The 20969-nt window shown below is 45.4% G+C and overlaps 9 protein-coding genes across 9 annotated transcripts; 4 read left to right on the top strand and 5 right to left on the bottom strand.

Moving 5' to 3' along the window:
- Window positions 1-154: 154 nt before the first annotated feature.
- On the top strand, window positions 155-2172 carry M431DRAFT_150447 (hypothetical protein). The gene is made up of 7 exons (XM_024912815.1): window positions 155-493; window positions 567-658; window positions 721-970; window positions 1026-1154; window positions 1210-1246; window positions 1306-1424; window positions 1481-2172. The coding sequence occupies exons 1-7, from the start codon at window positions 320-322 to the stop codon at window positions 2048-2050; spliced, it is 1371 nt and encodes a 456-aa protein (XP_024771103.1). The 5' UTR covers window positions 155-319; the 3' UTR covers window positions 2051-2172.
- Window positions 2164-4523, bottom strand: M431DRAFT_511509 (hypothetical protein). Its single transcript, XM_024919668.1, has one exon. It carries the CDS (start codon window positions 4174-4176, stop codon window positions 2203-2205), a length of 1974 nt encoding a protein of 657 aa, XP_024771102.1. The 5' UTR covers window positions 4177-4523; the 3' UTR covers window positions 2164-2202.
- Window positions 4524-5447: 924 nt separating this feature from the next.
- M431DRAFT_8628 (hypothetical protein) lies at window positions 5448-7695 on the bottom strand (the record flags this gene model as incomplete). Its single annotated transcript, XM_024923655.1, has 4 exons — window positions 5448-6136; window positions 6195-6431; window positions 6497-6537; window positions 6602-7695. 4 exons carry the CDS (start codon window positions 7693-7695, stop codon window positions 5448-5450), a joined length of 2061 nt encoding a protein of 686 aa, XP_024771101.1.
- A 1583-nt stretch (window positions 7696-9278) lies between these two features.
- M431DRAFT_123111 (hypothetical protein) lies at window positions 9279-11311 on the top strand (the record flags this gene model as incomplete). Its single annotated transcript, XM_024912175.1, has 7 exons — window positions 9279-9598; window positions 9659-9712; window positions 9766-9928; window positions 10003-10129; window positions 10182-10252; window positions 10322-11062; window positions 11116-11311. The coding sequence occupies exons 1-7, from the start codon at window positions 9319-9321 to the stop codon at window positions 11309-11311; spliced, it is 1632 nt and encodes a 543-aa protein (XP_024771100.1). The 5' UTR covers window positions 9279-9318.
- A 316-nt stretch (window positions 11312-11627) lies between these two features.
- M431DRAFT_511507 (hypothetical protein) lies at window positions 11628-12104 on the bottom strand (the record flags this gene model as incomplete). Its single annotated transcript, XM_024919667.1, has 1 exon — window positions 11628-12104. One exon carries the CDS (start codon window positions 12102-12104, stop codon window positions 11628-11630), a length of 477 nt encoding a protein of 158 aa, XP_024771099.1.
- Window positions 12105-13630: 1526 nt separating this feature from the next.
- Window positions 13631-14800, bottom strand: M431DRAFT_57157 (hypothetical protein; the record flags this gene model as incomplete). Its single annotated transcript, XM_024921501.1, has 2 exons — window positions 13631-13880; window positions 13998-14800. Coding segments are annotated over 2 exons (1053 nt in total), but the record flags the coding sequence as incomplete, so codon positions are not given.
- Window positions 14801-15865: 1065 nt separating this feature from the next.
- On the top strand, window positions 15866-17569 carry M431DRAFT_540344 (hypothetical protein; the record flags this gene model as incomplete). Its single annotated transcript, XM_024921067.1, has 4 exons — window positions 15866-15896; window positions 15918-16164; window positions 16227-16725; window positions 16751-17569. The coding sequence occupies 4 exons, from the start codon at window positions 15866-15868 to the stop codon at window positions 17567-17569; spliced, it is 1596 nt and encodes a 531-aa protein (XP_024771097.1).
- Window positions 17570-18115: 546 nt separating this feature from the next.
- M431DRAFT_485265 (hypothetical protein) lies at window positions 18116-18586 on the bottom strand (the record flags this gene model as incomplete). Its single annotated transcript, XM_024916271.1, has 1 exon — window positions 18116-18586. The coding sequence occupies one exon, from the start codon at window positions 18584-18586 to the stop codon at window positions 18116-18118; it is 471 nt and encodes a 156-aa protein (XP_024771096.1).
- Window positions 18587-19586: 1000 nt separating this feature from the next.
- M431DRAFT_19423 (hypothetical protein) lies at window positions 19587-20290 on the top strand. Its single transcript, XM_024913236.1, has 3 exons — window positions 19587-19759; window positions 19815-19957; window positions 20014-20290. The coding sequence occupies exons 1-3, from the start codon at window positions 19689-19691 to the stop codon at window positions 20112-20114; spliced, it is 315 nt and encodes a 104-aa protein (XP_024771095.1). The 5' UTR covers window positions 19587-19688; the 3' UTR covers window positions 20115-20290.
- Window positions 20291-20969: the final 679 nt, after the last annotated feature.

The raw sequence follows: 20969 nt of genomic DNA, 5'->3' as shown, positions 1-20969 counted from the left end.
TCTTGCGTCATGGTCGTGGAGTTGACGTGCTTTTTTATAGGCCTATCAAATGTCTCAGTATGGGCATATCAGCCCGCATCCGGTTAAAGTCTTACATATCTTTCTGCCATTACACCCATAGTTCAGTATCAAATTCAATCTATCTGAACGCTTCTTCATCTCAAGATTAGAAATTCCCATCAATTAGCGTGATGGGCGCTCAGATTCGGCGAACTTTCAAGCGGATATAAAAGAATGTTACAGTTTGCATTTCGCTGACTGTGACGCCGCCAATCAGGAAACTTCATCATTCAAAAAAAGACAGGCACACTCTACAAGGATGGCTAGCAACTCAAAGCCACTTCGAGTCATAATCGCCGGTGCTGGCATCGCTGGCTTGGCAACTGCAATCTCACTTACACGGATCTCTGGCATACCTGATCTAGATATCCAGCTGTATGAGCAGGCCCCGGAACTCCGGGAAATCGGAGCTAGCATTGCCCTCAGTCCCAATGTAAGATCTACAGTCAAGATACGAAAAAGTTGATGAGACTTTACATTGCCAGCTGCTAACCGTCAGATCACAGGGCCTACGAACACTTGAAAAATTGGGAGTAGATTCTGCTCTGACTGACGAAATTGGTTTCCGCGGCCCGAGTGGAATACCGCACTTCTATAGGTATAGTATCTCTATCTAATTGCATAATTTTAATGAATTCCCCTAATCATGTGATGAATAAGGCATTGGAAAACGAATGAAGTGGTATCAGTCGATACCTTTGCCAATGTGCCTGATCGACGCCATCAGACGACACGATTCCACAGAGGGCACATTCATGCGGCCCTGCAGGAGCACGTACCAAAGCAATGGATTCATCTGAATAAGAAGATATCTCACGCTGAAGCCAATGATGAGGGTGTTGTTCTCTTCTTCGAAGACGGCACCAGTGCCCATGGAGACATTTTGATAGGAGCAGATGGAATTCGATCAGTAAGCTACTGGTTTGACGCTGTCTAGTTATTCTGCATGCTAATATTTCCAATAGAAAGTCAGAGCCGCATTCTATCCTAATTACAAGCTGAGGTTCAGCGGGAAAGTATTCATGAGATCTACGTTTGACGCATCGCTGGTCGAGGGCAAAGTGCCTGATTTGCCAGCTGACGCTGCTCACTGGGTAGGCTATAACATTTTCCCTCTATCGACGATGAACTCTGCTGACTATTCACCAGTGGGGAACTAAAGACACATTCTTTTCCTCAAGACTCGGTAATAATATTGGATCAACCCTTTCCGATGAAGAGAATGCACGGCTGACTCTGTACAAGGCAAGGGTTTATACACGGTCGTTGGTGCTTACGATGATGGACGCAGTGCCGAAGAATTAGAAAAGTCAATTACATGGGACCAGGCCGGCAATGTCCAATTCTTGAGAGAGAAATACAAGGTTCGAGCTTGATTGGAGTGGGTTCTTTGCATCATGGAAACTAACAGCATCAACAGGATTGGCACCCCGTCATTAAAGCTCTTACGGAGCTGACACCACATGCCCGTCTTTATCCCAACTACGCGGGCGATGCGCTACCCTCTTGGATTCCTAATTCACGCGTCACTCTAGTAGGTGATGCAGCTCACACTCATGGAGGCTCTTTCGCCGCAGGTGGCTCATTGGCTCTCGACGATTCCCTCGCACTCGGACTGGCCTTTAAGCAGATCTTTTCATCCGGCAAACCAAATCTTCCATTTTCCCAAGAAAACATTCGACGAGCATTTAGCTTGTATGATCAAACAAGAAGACCACACACGGCTCGCCTGTTAAGCATCGTCCATGGCTTGATAAGTCGCAAGGCACCGACGTATGAGACACCCGAGGAAGCAGACGAGGCGCTCCGAACCAGAATGAGAAGCCGACCAGATCTGCAGTGGCTCTCTGAGCATGATGTAGAAAAGGCCTTTGAGCAAGTGGTTAAAAGCTCTGGGGGAAAAACTGCAAGCGCAGAAGAAGAGTCAAAGGTTTTGAGGTCAGACCCTCTGCCAGATAATGCGATTACATTCCGTGCCAGCAAGTTATAAACACCCGCACAACCAGAGACGTTAGACGAATAGAATATACGGAAGTTTATTCCATAGATTCAAAAGCTAGCTACAAATCAACATAGCTATAATAGCATAGAATACAAAATGTTCTTGACGTGATAATACATTATCTTTTTTCTTTACCCGCACTAACCATTATGATGGTCTCCTTCTAGACTTGCAAAGTCCAACATACTTACTCCAACGGTAGGAAATAGCGTACCATTGTCATATGCATCAAACCAAAGTGTTCTTGGAGATAAAAAATTTCCAATGTCGCTGACCATGCTCTGATTTTGCAGTGACGGATCATCGCAGTCGTATCTGATTTCTCCCAAAGCTTCATTTTCTGTGTGGCTATTAACCATGGCGCTGCTGTCGGTTGCTGGCGGAGTCGGTTGGCTGAGAGCTACAGGTTCTGATTCCCAGACTCTGTGCCACTGAGCCACATCTCCAGAGTTCCCGTTGGTAATCTTTGCGTCTTTCATTGTGATCTCTCCATCGAGGCGGCCAAATAACCTTCCGATAAGGTCGTTATTGTATTCCATCCTCTTTTGCTGCTGTAGTTCCAAGAAGGTATCGCAAGCACTAATCAACTTCTCTATGATTCCCAGATAACGCTTTGTCACTGGGTCATGGACACTGAATTTTTCCAACACCTTACAAGCATCTCCCAATCGCTTTCTTCGTAATGGCACGGAGCCTTCCAGATCACTGAAAAGAGCAACCCCAATGATGAGTGATGCTGCAAATGCCGAATTCACGACGAAGGGCAGCCTCTTCGGTGTCAACTTGTTGGTTAATAGTGGCTGAAAGAGATCGATGGTACGAACGGCTGAGTCGACACATACTTGAGCAAGAATGTTGCGTGAGGGGGACAAAGAGGATGTGGGTTGACTTGGGGTGGAAGACGAATCTCTCTCTTCAGGCGGCGATGACGACGAAATATAATCGATTAAAAAGGGTCGAGATAACAGCATGATAGTCCAGTAATATGCCTCTTTCAGATGAATGAGCCCGAGATTTGGCCCAGTCCCAGCTTCTGTTTGTACTTCGTCGCGAGGAGGAATGTTGTCCACTCTCAGACCTCCACCGAATCTAGTCGCCCAGCCACGATGAAGCTCGCTGATTTTCTTGAGACATTCTGTTGTGATCATTCTCTTTGCATAGACTTCAGTTAATATGTTCTCGAAAATGTATGACAAGTCATTCATGGCTGAGTAGTGCTCCTTCGATGCAGTATCGCGAGTTTCCAGTGTGGCCGGCGGTCTGCCAAGTGATGCACTCATGAACAAATCAAGAGTTCTGATGCCCTTCCATAGGCGCTCTCTTGTCATGTATTCGGTTGCATCATACAATGCAGAAACATCTTCTCTGTGAAGTCCCAGTGCATAAGCTCCACGTACAGCTATACCCAAGTACATAAAGGCGGCGTTCCTGCGTGATTGGGCTAGAAGGTACATGGCAATAAGAACGTGGCATTGAGTGGTGGCAATGCTTGGATCATCCATAAGAGTTGCCAATGTCACATATCTTCCATAGTTAAAATGTCGCTCGGCTCTCTCGTCGTAGTCGTCGGGACACGCCTGGGCACCAATGGCCAGTATCAACGAATACGTGGCACTGATTGCATCAACGGGCTCTTGAGGTAAACGTAGCCACTCAAGGATATCGTCACATATTTTGGCGTCGTCGAAAAGCTGGAGAATGGAGTGTGTGGCTTGCCGGTACCAGTACACAAATGATTTTGCTTCGTCCTCAGTCGGTCTAGGTGGTGGCTCTGTCCCATGATGGAGGATCGAATTATGACCTTTGCTTGGACATGCCTCAACCATGTAGTGCCGCATTGGATCATCGACGAAGATACAATCTCCCACACGATCGCGAACAATGCGACGGATATTCTGGAGAAAGCTGTGGTTGGCAGAGTCGCCGATGAACATGAATGTGCCTCTATCATCTTTGATCAACCTCGAAAGATGAGGAAACCGTAGTGCCATCTCATGCTGAAATCCGTGCGATTGCTCATTGTTATGGTCTGGCAGCGCACTGCTTCGAGTTTCGATAGTTGTACACCGTGGATCCGACAGTTCAGACAGTGGACTTGGCAGCGCTGAGGCCATGAAAGGAGATTGTCGACGAAGACATAAACTGCACTCGGAGACGACTCCTCTCTCTACACACCGTCGGCATGGTTGTCGTCCGTCGCAGCGCTCTTTGCGCCGCTTGCAGTTTGTGCATGCTCTGGCACATCGTCGCCGGTCACTATCTTTGACCTTTTTCGTAGGCATTCTCGTACTGTCGCACGTATATGAGGGACCTGTCGGGTATGGACTGGTATGAAGCCGACAATGGGTGATAAGCGACGGCCAATTGCCGACGCCGAATCGAACTGCAGTAAGAAGGGGTCGGAAAGAAACCCGGTTCGGATCGTATTTCAAGATTACTTGTGTAGCCGCCTCGCTTTGGCAGGATTGTTATCTTTTAGATGATGAAGATTACACAGACAGAACTCGTCCTTGCGTCAGGATTCATTCGATTGTCAAATCCCTCGCTTGGCGACGCCTGGCTACTCTCTAGAAGCACAAGAAATGAGAAATGCGACCTGGCGGTTCCTCCGGCTGGGATACCGCGCGGGAATTGGATCCCACGCAACAATTATTGCCCAGTTTGCCCAGCTACTCCGTGCTGTAGCCACCGAAGGCTTACGCTAAGCTGACTACCATGTCATTGCCACCGACTTAGGAGTACGCCAAAAGGCCACAAGCACATACAGGCAAGACTCAAGGATGGTCCGAGGATCGGATGCCGGGCGTACGCCATCCAACCCTTAGCCGATATCACGATCCGGTTAGCCCTAGCTCAATGGGATAAACCTGAAGAAACGCGGGAGACGCGGGGCGGCCACTGCGGGGGAATAACGCGGGGAAGCCTCACGGCAATCCAGCACGGGTATCCAATTTGACACTAAAGAAGAAGCCTGTTTGAGCTAGCAATGGAGAATCTGGTTAGAAACAGAAAGCTCACGGACCGGCCGACATCAAGGCGGTCCCTTGAGAGGGTCTACGACGGTTGGACGGCTAGGACGGCTACGACGGCTACGAGAGACGGTTCTCTGATTCATGGCAGTGGATTTATTGAGCTTTTAACATCTACTGTACATTTTGCCATTAATCATAGACATACAATACAAAATTAGATCACTTGAGTTCATATGTAGAAAAAGGGCGTATAATTCTTGTTGAAACGCTATTTTGTATTGCTGGACTATACGTATGCCTCTCGCTGCGTTTGCACTTTGTTAATTCAAGCGAGAGACTAATTGTAATAATTGAATGCATGTGGAATTGTGCTATATACTGCTATTCATAAAACACCAAGTCATCAAATGTTTTCAGACTTTGGTACCATTCGTCGGTGCCTCATCCGGAGCGTGCTGTTCCTTCATAAACCCTGCAAAGAAGCTGTTGACTGCAGCTGGCTTCTCCATAGACCCAACGTAAGAAACATACTGGTCTGGTCGAACAATAACAATGGATCCATCCTGAGGAATACCTAGGGCCTCATAAATATTTCCAAACCCTTCATGGTAAGAAACATCATCCACAAATATTTTGTTGTAGTCCCAACCGTCAACTTCGTCATAAGGGCGGAATACCTCTGGGAAGTCGAGAACGGTGACGCTCTGACGTGGAGCGTTGTGGATAAGAAGAACCTCGAATACTTCGTCGTATCTGGCTCTCTTGGGAGTGTAGAGGTTTAAGAAAGAATTGGGGGCGCTGAAAGCTTCCGAGACCTTCCAAAGCTTGTCCCGCTGCCGATCATCATTAGTGTTTCCGGCAAAAACTATTACTCGCCAGCGTCCGTTGCTAGGAAGCACTTCGTGAAGATGCCAGGGCCGGGCATCTGCTTGACTAAGAACTTTATGGCTCGGAATACGCATGCCGACTGTTATGCCGCTGCAAAGAGATTGGTCAGAGATGACCCGATGCTTTGCATTCGCGACGGACACGTCGGTGCCGTCACCCTGCTCTGCACTACTACCTTCTTTTGCCACAATTGCGCTTGCACCGTAGTTCACAGCTACAATAGATAACAAGTCAGCACGTATCATAGAAATAGGGCAATGGAGGTTTCCTACCAATACCACTGGCAAACATGTTGCCCTTCTCAAATGCTGCCTTGAACTCTTCCATGCTGATACCCTCTGCGTCCATGACATCTTTGGCGGGCCGACCGGAAAAGAGTCTAGAAAACTTGTGATCAAAGGCGATGAGATCTTGCGCAATGCGACGTCTTTCAGATTGGTACGTCTTCAGAATTGATCGATGGGCGTGACCCTTGACAACGCTTGCAATCTTCCAACCGAGATTGAAACCTAATGAGTGTTAAAATTTCGGTACCGTGTCGGTGACTCTAATCTTCTCTTTCTGGATCACGTACTGTCTTGCATACTGACATTCATTCCCTGTCCCGCCTTGGGGCTGTGAGAGAGTTAGCCGCTCGGTTGGTTTTCTTTTGCCCGCCATAGTAACAGCATAATCTTACCTATGAGTGTGTACCGCATCACCTGCCAAAAAGACGCGCTCGTGTACGGAGAAAGAAGTTCCAACCCGCTGGCCTATCTGGTATGCAGTCCACCAGTCAAGTTTACGGTAGGTAATCTTATAAGGCGCCAGAATCCTTTGTGCAGACTCCAGAATCATCTGAGGATTGATCTTAGATCGATCAACCCTACCCGAGTTGTCTCCATTCTTTTGTGTCGTGGTTAGCTGGATGTAAAGTCGGACGAGCTTATTTTCCCTCGGGATAACCATGATACTCCCGCAATCGGCAGAGTGAATCGCGCATCTCATTCGGATATCCGGAAAGTCCGTAATTGGTACAATATCCAAAACTCCCCAGATATAGTCGGTCGAATCGCCTTCAAGTTTTAGGCCAATCTGGTTGCGCGTCCACGAGTGTGCTCCATCAGCACCGATCATGTACTTTGTATGAATCACTTCTTCGCTATTTGCCTTTGCATTAATCTTTGAAGCATCGAGCAAGTCTTGGGTGTCGTCCTTGGCAAGGTTGCTGCGAAAAAGTCCGTCTTGTACACTCTGACCGTTGGCAGATGTTGAAGATTGCTTTGGAGTGGCCTCTTCCTCCGTGAGATGCCTCAAAGTCACAGTGATTGGATACGCGGCATCATCCTCTACCGCAGATTCGTCAATCTTGAGACTTGACGGCATCACGCCTCTCTCCACCCGAATGTCACTCGCCTCTGCGATTGAATCAAGGAAAAATCTCTCGATCCGACCCTGGTGCAAGACAACTTGCTGGAAACGGCTGATGCCAGGGATAGTGTCTGGAATGCGATCACTTCGTCTGATGATTCCATTCTCGTCTGGGTTCCAAAGACAGATTTCGAGCATATGGTTTGCTTCGCGCCATGCCCTATGCCCAAACCCTAGCGAATCAAGGATCTCAAGAGTACGGCACTGGAGACCATCTGCTTGTCCGTTGAAGATCTTGGTTCCTCGTTTGTCGACTATGCGCGCGTTGATGCCACATTTGGCCATCCATGTCGCCATCATGAGGCCCGCCGGCCCTGCTCCAACAATGAGAACATCCACGTTGCTTTCTGGAATAACGCTCATGGTGTTTACGTTGAGGTGGAAAAACTTTTGTTATGTTGATGATAACTCAATTATGAAAAGGGTAAATCGAGGCTATTAATAAAGGTTGATTGGCTTCAGAATCCTTCTCTTGTGTCACCCTCCCAGAGCATCGTCATTTATTCGTCCGACCCGAAAGCCAAGAGCCGTCGCAATCCTTCCCGTGCGCAGTTACGTACTTAGCCTTTCATTTCCTTTGATACTGTCACAAACTATCACAAACTATATTCCAATTTGGAAATTTGGATACCCAAATCTCTCTATGAACCGATATAGTTCGTCCTTTGGTATTAACTGCTTCGGATCCTGGCTTATAGTCATCGGATGCTATTCCGTTGGCCCGGCTCCTCCCCCCCCGCATTCCTACCCCGCATCCTATGAGCGAGATAATCTGATGCCGAAAATTTATTCATCTGAGTTTTGATGTCTGGACGGTGAATGAGCCTTCAACTTTATCGAATAGGCAATCCAAGAGAGTTGTTAATATATCCAAAGAACACGAAAGGGTGAAACTAAATGCTTGTCAATAGGGCTAGGGAATCATTTCCCGCTTAGTAAATGCCCCGTTGCCGAGTCACTGTATAGGTGAGAGGCCGAAGAACCGTCATCGTGAGGCTACAAAGAGACAGAGGCCATAAACTACAATCTTCATTTGAAACTAGTGTTTCGGTTAATATATAGATCGACTATTGATTATATACGTGATGTTTTGAGTATAACGAACTGAGGTGACTTGAACTGTCGCAGAGCTCGAGTCTCTGCGCCAAGAAATTACATGGAATCACTGACTGGGTATTCTGTTACCAACATTTGACAAAGCGACTCCTTAACCAACATTGGGCCGTTTATTGGTCGATTCATTTACCAGCCACTTCGCTTTCCAACTTAAGTAATAGTAAAAGACGTGACGCCCCGGACTTTGATGGCAAGGAGATTGTCCTTATTTAGTGGCGGCAGAAATTCCGGCAGATGCCCACTTACAATGCGGGGATATGGGGGATATTGGTTTACAACAATATTTGTCACTCGAACTAGCATAAACATGTGGGCTCAATCAAGCAGAGAGAGCAGAAACGCCCGGCGCTAGTAATGAGAAAACCTGGGGGCGGATCAATAACAAGCTTGAAGTGACGCGTAACCGATGGTGTATGGGACTATCTACGGAGCAAGGATGAAGCATTATGTATGAAGCTTAGAGATGATGCCTTTTCCCGATTAACGAGGTAGGACTTTCGGAGAAGTAGGTGGGAGATTGGCTTCCTGTGTGAGATAGCCATGCCGCTATGCCGTTATCCAGGGGTGGATGCAACCCCCTACCAGTATCCGAGATGTTTGATTGGGTAACAGTGCTTGCAAATCTACGAAGTTGATAATCACAATTTACTACTCTAGCTATGCACAATCTTAGCTTCAAATGTACTTACTTCCATTGGCTAGTTCACTATGGGGCCATCGGCTTTCTGGAAAAAGATGTGCGTTGTTCTCGGTCTTCGTCATAGCTATATAAAGAAAGGACCCAATCCCTCGTAATTTTCTTTGATTCAACGCTCGGCTGTGCTTTTCATCGTTGGTCTTGTCTCTTGATCATACCTCGAGGTCGCCATCATGAACCAGGTTTCGCAACAGCGCACTCTCCAAGATATCGAGAATGAGCTCGATATCACGATCCTCCCTGGGACAGAGGTGATGGTAGATGTCGGGTCACATCACTTTATCAAGTCCGGAAATGGTGGCGGAGAGGCGCGCGTCCTTGTTCCTCAGCCTTCTGACGATCCCCTTGATCCATTGAACTGGACCTACACCTGGAAGCTTATCACAATCATTTGCGCTAGCTTTGTCTCCATTAGTCAAAATCTTGGTCCTCTCGCAAATGCACCTTTATTTGGTTTGACTCCCAGGAAGCTGATATCTGAGTGTGCCCAAAAGCTAATGTCATTTGAAACAGGCCTATACATGGAAGAATGGAACGTTAGCCTAGCAGACGCCGTTCAAACAACAGGTAGGCATCGATAAGAACTATTTTAGCATATGTGGTGTTAACTATTAGTCTAGCTGTAGCGATCCTTGTTCTCGGTTTCAGCAATTTGATATGGATTCCGATCTCAACATGTTTTGGTCGAAGACCAGCCCTCATTTTCAGTACTTTGATCTGCACAGTGTCCTCGATCTGGAGAGTTCGATCAACAAGCTACAAGTCCTTTCTCGGAGCATCTGCGTAAGAAAATCCTTTCCATATGCATATATCAACTTGATGACATGATAGACTCAAAACTAATCAACTCTACCAAGTCTGAATGGTTTCGGTGCCGGTCCTTGCGAGAGTTTGATGCCACAAATAATTGCCGACATTATTTTCCTCCACGATCGCGGTAAATACCAGACATTATACTTTGCTATCTACTTTGGGTCTCTCTCTGTAGGTTACCAAGACAGTCCACAACCATCCATCTACTAATGTGGCTCCTCAGATCGGCCCCATCATTGCTGGCAGCATGGCAGAACGATTTGGATGGCGGAGCTTCTGGTGGCTAAATACAGGGTAAAGAGCAGTTCTAACTGTAATCCATGGCTACAAGATATGTAAAGACACTGACACTAAAGTTGAAAGGTTGCTCATCTTTACTCTACTTCTCAACATCACCTTACTTCCAGAGACGCGTTTTGCGCGGAAAACAGAAAATAAGACAGTGTCAGAGCCTGCTCCACTTGTTGACGAACCTGAAATTAAAGGCGGTTCCGTTGTCGATCACTCAGAGGATGCCTCTGGTCAGGAACCTCAAGACAAATGGCTATCGCGTGGACATCCATCTCTGAAGCAATTCAACCTCTGGGGACCTTACCAGGGAAGTATTTTGCAAGAGTTGTGGCTTCCATGGTATCTCCATGCCTTCCCAATTGTTGAATTCGCCGCCTTTGCTGTCTCCTTCTCGGCATCCGGCTTTTTGGTGGCCAACTTGACCCAGCAGCAGTTTTTTGGAGCACCACCTTACAACTTTTCGACCCAATCAGTGGGCTTTACCAACTTTGCCATTTTTACGGGCAGCATGATTGGGCTACTGACATCAGGCCCATTATCAGACTGGGTTGCGAATTACTTCACCAAGCGCAACAGGGGCATCAGAGAGCCGGAAATGCGATTGATCACAATGCTGCCTTACACTTTGATCATGATCATTGGGCTTGTTGTGGTCGGTGTTGGTTATAGCCAGCTATGGTCATGGAAAGTCATTGTTATTATCGGCTACACTTGCCTCGGAATGCAAGTGACAAGTTTGCCCAGTATCGCGTCCACTTACGCTATTGACAGCTACAAACCAGCCACGGGCGCTATTTTCGTTACAATTACCATGTGAGTCACTAATCAACTCTTACCGATGCGCTCATAGCTAACTTTGAACAAAGTAACAAGAATCTGTGGGGCTATGGTTTCGGCAAGTTCATCACACCTTGGACAGAACAGATTGGGTACCTCGCACCACTCATGACACTCATGACCTTGATCACATTCTTCTGCAGCTTCGGTATTCTATTTTGGTTTTGTGGTAAATACTTCCGAGGCTTGACGAAGAATTCGTTCCTACACAAACTAGACAGTTAAAGCCTAGGACTGCGGCAAATTAGTAATTCATCGATACTTGAAGTCTTGAGCTTGTTTCGCTGCATATCGTGACATTTTAGAATACTGGCCTAAGTAATAGATACCCAGTCTCTTCGTATATACTACTATAGCTATATTCCTCTAATGCCTACTACTACAATCCCAGAGGCCATATTCATCTAGCAGTTGCTACTATAGCTATATTCGTATGGTATGTGATGTTATCAGTACCACACAATTTGCGACGTAGAGGGCTAGCTAGCAAGACGAGAGAGCTTAATAGACATTCTTATCAGCTATTAGGTTATGGCAATACCTAATCTTCCAAGACCTCGCCCATATGCCAAAGCTTCGTAAGTTCACTCTTAGTTACATCCCAGTCCACATCAGCCCATCGTGCTTCCAATACCTGTCGATTCTCTTTCAATTTCCCAACAAGTTTATCCCAGTCCACCCTGAGCAATTTGCCGTCTCGCTTTACAATTTCCCCATTGATCATCACAGTACTCACATCCGTTGGGTGGCAATGCATAACCATGGCGGGACCGTAATTGACCGACGAGACCATGGAGGGAGAATCTGTTCGGATCAAGACGATATCTGCCAGTTTACCAACTTCCAGGCTTCCAATCTCCTTTTCCCGGTGGATTGCATGTGCACCACCTAAAGTGGCCATGTATAAGACTTCATCCACTCGAGATTTAACTTCTTTTGGTAGCTTGTTCCTGGCGTGGTATGTCGCATTTTCCCGTGCCCTTTGGCTCTGTAGGGCTATTCTCATGCAGAAAAACATATCCCCGCCGCAAATTGCTGGGGAATCTATGCCGAGGCCTATACGACAACCTGATCGAAGGAATTCGAAAGCAGACGGAACGCCGTGGCTCATTGCCAGCTCGGATTCCGGAGTAGATATAATTCCAATATCATTGCGTCTTACGAAATCAATCCTGGTTTGATCAGGTTCGCAGGTGTGGGACAAGGTCATGGGCGGTAAAGGCAAAGCGTTCTTTCTCAGGAATTCGAGCGATGGAAGATTAAATCGGTCAACATCGTGGCATGTGACATGAATGCCGTTATCCTTTGCATACTGAAGGACTTCACGAGACTCTCCCACAGGTCTATGGTTCATAGTATCAAAACCTAGACCAAGCATCACTCGTCCATCATTCTTAGGCCCGCCTAGCGGAGTTTGTCGCGATAGAGACTTGAAGAGCTCTATCTGCTCAGGATGCTTAATATCCATATCCGGCAGAACCATTGGGTTTAACGACTGAGGGTTGGCGAAGGGTGCAACGCAATATATACTTCGAATACCAGATTCCACTGTCGCATCGATGCACTTTGTTGCATAATCCCTCGACATGATCACGTGTGAATGGTCCATGACTGTAGTGACGCCACACCATATGGCCTCTGACGCTCCAGATAGTTGCGCAAGATACATATCATCGGCATCGAGAAACGTCATACGGCCTTGCAAAAGGTGGGCACAGTAGTCGAGAAAGATGTGATCCCCGACTGTAGTCCTGAGTTGAGACTGGAATACATGTCGGTGGCCATCAATGAAGCCGGGAGACACAATATGGTCCGTCGCATCAATGATCTCGAGAGTTAGATCCTTAAAGTCTAGATCCGGCCCAATTTTGGAGATGATATTATCCTCAACAAGGATATCGAGCTTTGGAAATGATGTCCTCTTTTTCTCATTAAAGAGGAGGACATTGCCACCCTTGATAAGATATTTCGGCATGATCCAATAACGCAGGTGGTAAATGCGAAGAGAAGAAAACCTGTGGCGAATTCTGGTACAGAGTGAAAAAAAATCCGAAGCGCTCCAGCTCCAGCTCAATATATATAGCAGTTTTAAAAACGTATTTACTATGTCATGGTACATTCTCGGTCAATTATCGCTCTGGTTGATGATGCCAATGATCCGGATGTGGCTTGACAGGCGGCCGCCATTTTCGGGTTATTTTCGCCACAATGATTGAGCGAAACATTAAGTTGAGATAGCACTCGGGTACTATTCCATTGGCATTTGGTTTTGCAATATATGGTCTTAGATTGGAAGTTTGTCATATTTCCTTCAACAGAATATTCGATTGTAGTTAAACAAGAGCAGTACTCAGTGTTCTCTTACGATCGTTTCTGGTCTATTACTAAAGTAAATAAAAAATATATTTTATAATTAATAAATGTAATATTTTATAACTGTTTTGGTCGTTATATTCTTGATAGTTAAATTTACTAAGTTAAGTATAATTCAAGTTCATTATATTAAATAGAAACCAACAACACACAGTCAGCTGGAATCCTAAACCATTCTTCTATTGACCCCTCCGTCTCTAATATACTTGCAGCCTCGGCTGCTAGAGGCTCATCGTATCTGTTACTTAATACTTCTAATATACTAATTGCATCCAATCTCACGGATGCTGGCGCAGACTCTAAAGAGCCAATTGACAAAAGTGGCCAGATAAGAAAACGCACTGAATGAGCTAAAGGCGCCCCAGAAACCTCAAGAGAAGATGGAACCGATGATATTATGTCATCGATTATCCTCACAATACTTAGAGCAGCGGTATCAGGTAATCCTCGCCACCTTTCCCATCGAGAGTCTCTCTGCTCAGGTTCGTCCCCATCTGCGAGGCAAGCATATGCATGACACACCCAATCGTTGACGAACAATCGTAGCATACGAAGCACGTTCCATCGCCGTGTATCCAGAGAGGAGCAATATTGGTGCCTCGGCTTATTATAAGAACCCCATGCGTCGTCGGTTTGTTCTGAACCTTGTTTAACGATACTGTAAGGCGATGTAAGGAAGAGCTGATCCATAAGGTGTGCCAACTCATTGTCAAGATCAAAAGACTGGACGATGCATTCTACTCGTGTTAAAGTATAAAGGCGCGCCTTGATAGCCACAAATCTATCCAGTATCGGTCCTAATTGATGGCTGAGAGTAGACTTATTTAGCACGGTTGAAGCGTATTCTTGCAAGCGAATCAAAGCGAGAGGTACAGGTGTCGAACGCTGAGCACAGCTAGTTCGAATATTCGTAGCGGCGTGTAAAAAAAGATGTATTCCAAGGGGACTGTCCAGCTGTTTTTTGCCCCTGAGTGTTAGAAGCGTGGTGGTACCCTGGATATGTGCTGTCCAATTGGTCGCTGACCTTTGTTCACCGAACATGACTCCTTCGAAAGCACTAAGAAGAAGAACAGAGAGCAGCGTATAATCCAGTGTAGTGTTGTTCACGCTGCTTAGGGCATTGTTTGTAAGCAACAGCGCCTGGGTGTAGCAACTACGTGCTGCTATGCGCATACCTGGTTGTTTACAATCCAATGATAGTGCGGCCAGAGACAAAGCTTGCATCGAAAGCTCAAGAGGGCTTCCCTCTTTAACCAGGTCACCCCAGTGTTTTGGGAGGTAGTGGAAAGCACTCGATGGACTAAATAACATCATAAAGTAGCTTGTAGCTAGATCCTCAAGATGAGTAAGCATAGGGGCTGGGGGCACGGGGGTTGTCGCAGTGCTCCAAGTCCATAGGTGCTCATCCGCGTTTAGATTTGTGGCCATATCTCTTGAGACAGCCACGTTAACAATGTCAGAGGTCTTGTGTTCGCCTACAGCTTTCTGTAGTGTCCGATTTGGAATTCTCCTCTTCTGCTCCTTTTGAATTACCATGGTTGTCTGATCTCGGACAGCGAGTGATTTGGTATCTCGATAGCCATGACAAGTAATCCCAAGATTAATGCATGAGCTACACATTGGACGTACAAGATTGCACTAGAAACAGCTGATGTTAGCTACAGAAGTATCCACCGAATATGATATCTCTAGATGTAAATGCAAGCACTCCACTTACTTTACGTCTCTTTACTCTGCAGGGCTTACAAGCCTCCGAGATCTTCCCGCAAAATACAATCACCCTGCGCAGCAGATAAGCACCGCTACTGATCACTGAGAGGGTTGAAAACTAAATGACCACGAGATTATGAGCTTTTGCAGAATTAAGACGCAAACAATTGTTAGCTTGTTAGGACCGGGTACTAGATATATAATAGACATGTAGTTCGACTGGTGGATCCGGATGTCTGGGATGATTAGATTTTAGCATCGAGAAGCATGCCTTAACTATCCTAGTGGCGTTAGTAGTAAGAACGCTATACCCATTAAACCTAGCGTATATTCTAGGCGATTACTGATCTTTCCCATTAGAATTAGAGTCCGATAATAAGCCAGAACAGGGACGAATGTCGACACTCGTAAAACATTTACTAATTTTGTTGTACGCAAGGAGCTTACGTAGTTTTCAAGCCCAATATACCGGAGATAGCCGTTAGTGCACGGACTTATATGCTACGTATTCAACGCGTCAGGCTTGAGTACTAAGCAATAATTACTTTTAACACATCCTGTTGGAATAATAGGGCTATGCAATGTAGAGTTTGAACAAGTTGATCAAATACTGTAGGATACGCCTATATATGTTGCTAAGATCCTGATATTATTATCTCAGGCGTTTTGTTACTCTATATCCTTCCTACATTCACAATGCGACCAGGCACATTTTTCGCCATATTTAGTCTTTTATCTCTCTCCAGAGCTACGCCATCTGTTCGTCTTCTCAATGGCACAATAACTGGCTCTCGGTGTGCCTATTCAGAAGCCAACTTCTATCTCGCCATTCCGTACGCAAGGCCGCCAATAGGAGAATTTCGATTTGCCGCTCCTAGTATATTCAACGCCAAATATGGGGATGATGGCAGTCTTAATGCCACTTTGCCGGCTGCAAGCTGTCCTCAGTTTGGATCGTCGTCTTTTGCAGAATCAGGAGTGCAGTCGGAAGATTGGTATTTTATGATTCTATATTTTGTGCTTCTATGTCAGGATTGTCCTAATCAGACTCTTTTAGTTTGACTTTGGATGTATATGTGCCTCCTTGTGCATCAATTCAATCCAAATTACCTGTGAAGGTGCGGCTCTACGGTGGATTTAATGAAGCAGGAGGCATTTCGGATGCAACATACAATGGATGCTTCTCTGCCAAAGACTCAATTGTTGTGACAGTTAACTACCGACTTGGGCCACTTGGCTACCTCTCAGTTAAGAAAGCTGGCCTCATGGGTAATTATGGCCTCCAAGACCAACTCCTTGCATTAAAATGGGTACAATCCAATATAAATGCTTTTGGAGGTGATCCAAACAAGATCTTGCTGTTCGGCCAATCCGCAGGAGCACCTGACACTTTCGCTCTTGGCACGATCAGAGAGATTGAATCAATAATATCTGCTGCTGCTATTCAGTCCGGTGGTAGCCGAACTTTGCCAACAATTGACGAAGCTGAAAACTTTACTTCAAAGTTTGTTGAATTGCTTAATTGTACCGTCTTTGATGCGCAATGCATCAGGGAAGTGCGCCTTCAACGACTAAACGAAGCGTTTTCCTCCCTGGTATCGTCAAGACCCAATGTGCCTGCCTGCCCTTGATACAAACCAACAAAACAATGGTTTCGGGTACGGGTGGGGTCCAGTGGTCGATGGAACATTCATTGAAGAACAGCCTGAGAAGATTGGTATGCGAGTGCCCAGTATTATCGGCAATAATGCGAACGACGGGACGCTCTTCGTGCTTGCTCAGTATGGGGCAGCCTTGACTAATATTACCGAGTCCCAGTATCAAGAATTTCTCCTGTACAGCTTCGGAACACTTGCTTCAAACGTCAGTACACGTTATCCACTATCCAAATATAACTCCAGCGTTATTTCACCCGGGTTCTCCGCAATGTCAGATATCATCACGGACTATGGATACAGGTGCCCAACGTTCCGGGCGCTGAAAGCTACAGAAGCCAGAGGTGTAAACGTATGGGCCTACAACTTCAATCATACACCCACTTGCTCATGGTATCAAGCTATTCCAAACGATCCTGAGATACTGCAGCTACTAGGACCAACTCATACCGCGGAAATCCCGTATGTCTTCGGACTCACGAATCATCTACCGCTGAGTGGATCGCCTAGTAGCAGGAGCGGCAATGGAAATTGTAGCTTTGATAATGCCGAAATAGTTATATCACAGTTTATGGAACACGCTTGGACAACCATGGCAAACGACAAAAGACCTACCCTCACACATGTTTGGCCAAAATGGAACAGGAACTCTTATACAGGTATTCAGATTAAAGATTTGATTGAGATATCTGAAATGGATTATAGGAATTGCGCTTTCTGGGATAATATTAGTGGTAGAGTATAAGAGAGTATATAGCATAATTATTACGATTCAATTTAACAAAGGTATAAAGGAGAAGTACCTAGATGTGACAAGCTGAGCTCCTATAGGTTAGTATAAGAGGGATTCCCAAGGGACAAACGTTGTACTAGGTTTATGTTGGCGGATAGGCCAGGCTGGACTTGGCAGGCAACCAACAAGGATAAGAGGGGTTTGTTCACACAACAAGTAGATGATACTCTTCGTAATATAATCAAGCGTTGTTCTGTATTCACAACTGGCTATCTAACTATTCTAAACGAGCGTGGAGAAGGTAAGTTATATATCCAGCTGTGCTGGTGAGGTCGTCTGTGATTGTGTCGACCGAGGATGACTTGAGTCGTGTGTAGTTGTGTCGATTGGACAGTACTTTGATCCCATTGGTTGGATTAACCGGGGTTGAGCCGAGTGCTGCCTACATGTACCCTGGAGGCTTGTCGTCGCGACCATAAGTGTTGGGTCGTGACATCTAAGCTGTAAATTGTTTTGCCCATAAAGTATCGTCCTATGTCAATAGGAAAACTTTAACAATTAGGTACATGGGTTGATCCCATTGACGTCGTTGCTATAGTTATTACAGGTGTATCTCCCCGTGACCTCAGTCAAACCCAATCCATCGTCATCAAGGCAGTTATAAGTTTGGCCGTTGTTTTGATAGCAGTAGCCGAGTTGGTCGCCATTTCCATTGTTTTGGTAGTAAACATAGGTGCCGGCATCCTGTCCAGCATAAAAGTTGAGCGTGACTCCACACGCTACGGATTGAAAGTAGCTAGGCGGAGGATACGATCCGGCATCTCGAGCGCTATCAAATTGGACGCATCCTGGCTCGTCTCCGTCCTGAGACACCAACATCAAGTCGTTGACAGATCCCACGCAACCACCGGATTCACCCGTTGAAACGCATCCGTCCTCCATAAGGGCTTCCAACAACCAAAAATTGTAGGCTGAGACTTGAAGGGTTGTTGTACCCATGAGGGTTAAGAGAGGCATAGACATGCGCATCTTAAAGATAGAGATTCACAAAAGCCTGTTGTTACTTTAGTTTTCGGTTTAAGACAATAGAGATAGGCTTCTCAGAGCTATTTTGCTCTTTTTTAACAAATGATGAACAGGCGAGATAGGTAGTGGAAAGATTAGTTGCGAATATTCTAGGAACAGGTCTGAGGTTAGTTTCTTTTATAGCAAATGCATCTGTTTTAGATCTATTTCTTATCAAGTAAGAACTATTTGACAAAGTCTGTACCAGTATATCAAACTCCATAACCTTACTCTTTACGGAAATTATATCAAGCATTCTAGTAATCAATAAAATTAGGGACCCTCCATTGCATCCGCTTTAATATCACAAGACTCTTAGGCAAGGATATTCAGTTAATAGTCATGTGTTGAGAGTATCAAAAAATTGCCATAATCAAAAAGGAAACTTACCACAGGTCTACTGTAACTTGATACTTCGCATCGGTTACTTAAATAGGCAGGCTTAATTAAGGCGCAAATAGTAAACTAAAATCTGATAGCTTTAGTATCTAAGAGGATAGCCCTGTTCGGAGAGAATTCGGACATTGAAGATCTCTTGTGTATGCCTGAAAAATCTTTTGCGCCGATTTGCGCCGATTTGCGCCCGTTCGTGGTTATTGTCGTGTGAATTATATTGTCTGATGCGTTGTCTTCGTGTGTAGGCGGGGTTAGGGATGACGTCCCCTTGGTTGCGTTGTTCACATGTTTGTTTGTTCGCACAATTTTTGGTGTGGAACCCGCGGCTGCTGCTGTTGTTTGGTTGGGCATGTTTCAAGCAGAAATGTTGACGGATGTTTCGGCAAAGGGGTCGTTGACGGTAATGACGAGGGTCTAAGCGGTGAGTCGTCTATAGAGAAAGCAGGGATCCAAGAGGATAAGTAAGCAAAAATAATTTCAATCGAGATTTAATGATACGAAATAACTCATTGAAATTGTTTTTGTACTCAAAATCCACTAATATTGGTTTCTATAACGTATATATAAACTATATTACATCCTCCTCAAATTTACATCTTAGTTTCCTTACGATATTGCCTTTTAACATTCTTTTTTTTTTTCATTATTATTTGACACAACATCTTCTATCATGCGTTCAATATTCATAGCAAGTATTGGATTCTCTATATTCAACGTGGTCTCTGCCGCGCAAGCCAATTTGTAAGTGATAGTTTTTCTCTCTCCGCCAGATTGTAAAACTCAACTTAATCTATAGCTATTGGGATTTTTACTGCCAGGAATATGCCGGTAGTGTAGACCCAGCAATTGGCCAAGTTACAGGTGGTCCTTATGGCTCTCGAAGTGCCCTATGGGTCGACGCAGATTCTGAAACTAGCTTCTGTACAGGTGCCTCAGCAGGTATAATAACTCCGGATAGTCTATGATCTACATTATGCTAATAATACATTATGCAGAGCTTTATGTCGGCCCTGAGGGCTATAGCATGACACAAGTCAATATTGGAGAATGTGAACATGATGATCAAGGAATCTATGTTGTAGCCTATTGTGGCTAAACATCTGTTGAAATCACCGTCAATCTGTCAAAACACTGCTGCTTTATACTGGCCCGCCTGTGAAAGGGCTGTAGATTGATATACGTGGAAGTAAAGTTTTTTGGTGTTGTTAAGCTAATAGACTCGTGTCAATCATAAGGCGCAGTGTTATGTGCCACTTGGCGATACATATTAAGAGATTGTTATAAAGTGTTGATTAATCACTATTTTTATTGAACTTTTTTAGTACAAGCTAATCCAGCGGTGAGAGTAACTATCCAACCCAGTATATTGACCTTCTGCCCGGGGCTATAGTAGATGATGCTTCCTATTGCATACCTGTCACGACCCAACACTTATGGTCGCAACAATCGGCCTCCTGGGTAAGCAACACCCAGTTCAACCTTGGGTAACTCAACCAATGGGATCAAAGTCGTGCTTAGTCAACACGACTACACACGACTTGAGTTGTGCTTAGTTAACACGACCATACACGACTTGACTCGCCCTCAGTCAATACAACTACGGACGACTTGACCTAGCCCTTATTCTGCAGCGAAACCGTAGTATGGCTTGCTGAAGGCGTAGCCTGTGCGCGGCAGTGCTAGGCGGAAAGCAGGTATAGTAGGTATAGCAGGTGTAACAGGGGGGGTATGGCTTAACGTAAGTATGGCTTAACAAACGATTTATACAATAGCGTAAGTATATATAGAGAAGGGTGTGGGGGTGTGGGGGGCGGCCTAGGAGCCTTAGGCCTCTAGTAGGTTAGGGTCAAGTTAATATATTTATAATACAAAGTAGTAGCAGCTAAAGGGTAGTAGTAGGGGTATAGTAATGGTAGTAAAGTTAAGTTAAGAAGTAAAATATATAAAGGGA

The sequence above is a fragment of the Trichoderma harzianum genome, assembly GCF_003025095.1.
Source record: "Trichoderma harzianum CBS 226.95 unplaced genomic scaffold M431scaffold_12, whole genome shotgun sequence".
Classification (NCBI taxonomy): domain Eukaryota; kingdom Fungi; phylum Ascomycota; class Sordariomycetes; order Hypocreales; family Hypocreaceae; genus Trichoderma; species Trichoderma harzianum.
The sequence above is the reverse complement of the archived record's forward strand: the minus strand, read 5'-3'. Positions and strand labels throughout refer to the sequence as shown.

What these genes read in the sequence shown, in the direction of transcription:
- M431DRAFT_150447 (XM_024912815.1), top strand. Translation starts at nt 320, where the DNA reads ATGGCTAGCAACTCAAAGCCACTTCGAGTCATAATCGCCGGTGCTGGC. An exon ending in GCATTGCCCTCAGTCCCAAT is followed by an intron (nt 494 to 566) that starts GTAAGATCTACA and finishes GTCAGATCACAG; the next exon opens with GGCCTACGAACACTTGAAAA. An exon ending in GGAATACCGCACTTCTATAG is followed by an intron (nt 659 to 720) that starts GTATAGTATCTC and finishes GTGATGAATAAG; the next exon opens with GCATTGGAAAACGAATGAAG.
- M431DRAFT_511509 (XM_024919668.1), bottom strand. Translation starts at nt 4,176, where the DNA reads ATGGCCTCAGCGCTGCCAAGTCCACTGTCTGAACTGTCGGATCCACGG.
- M431DRAFT_19423 (XM_024913236.1), top strand. Translation starts at nt 19,689, where the DNA reads ATGCGTTCAATATTCATAGCAAGTATTGGATTCTCTATATTCAACGTG. An exon ending in TCTGCCGCGCAAGCCAATTT is followed by an intron (nt 19,760 to 19,814) that starts GTAAGTGATAGT and finishes CTTAATCTATAG; the next exon opens with CTATTGGGATTTTTACTGCC. An exon ending in CTGTACAGGTGCCTCAGCAG is followed by an intron (nt 19,958 to 20,013) that starts GTATAATAACTC and finishes TACATTATGCAG; the next exon opens with AGCTTTATGTCGGCCCTGAG.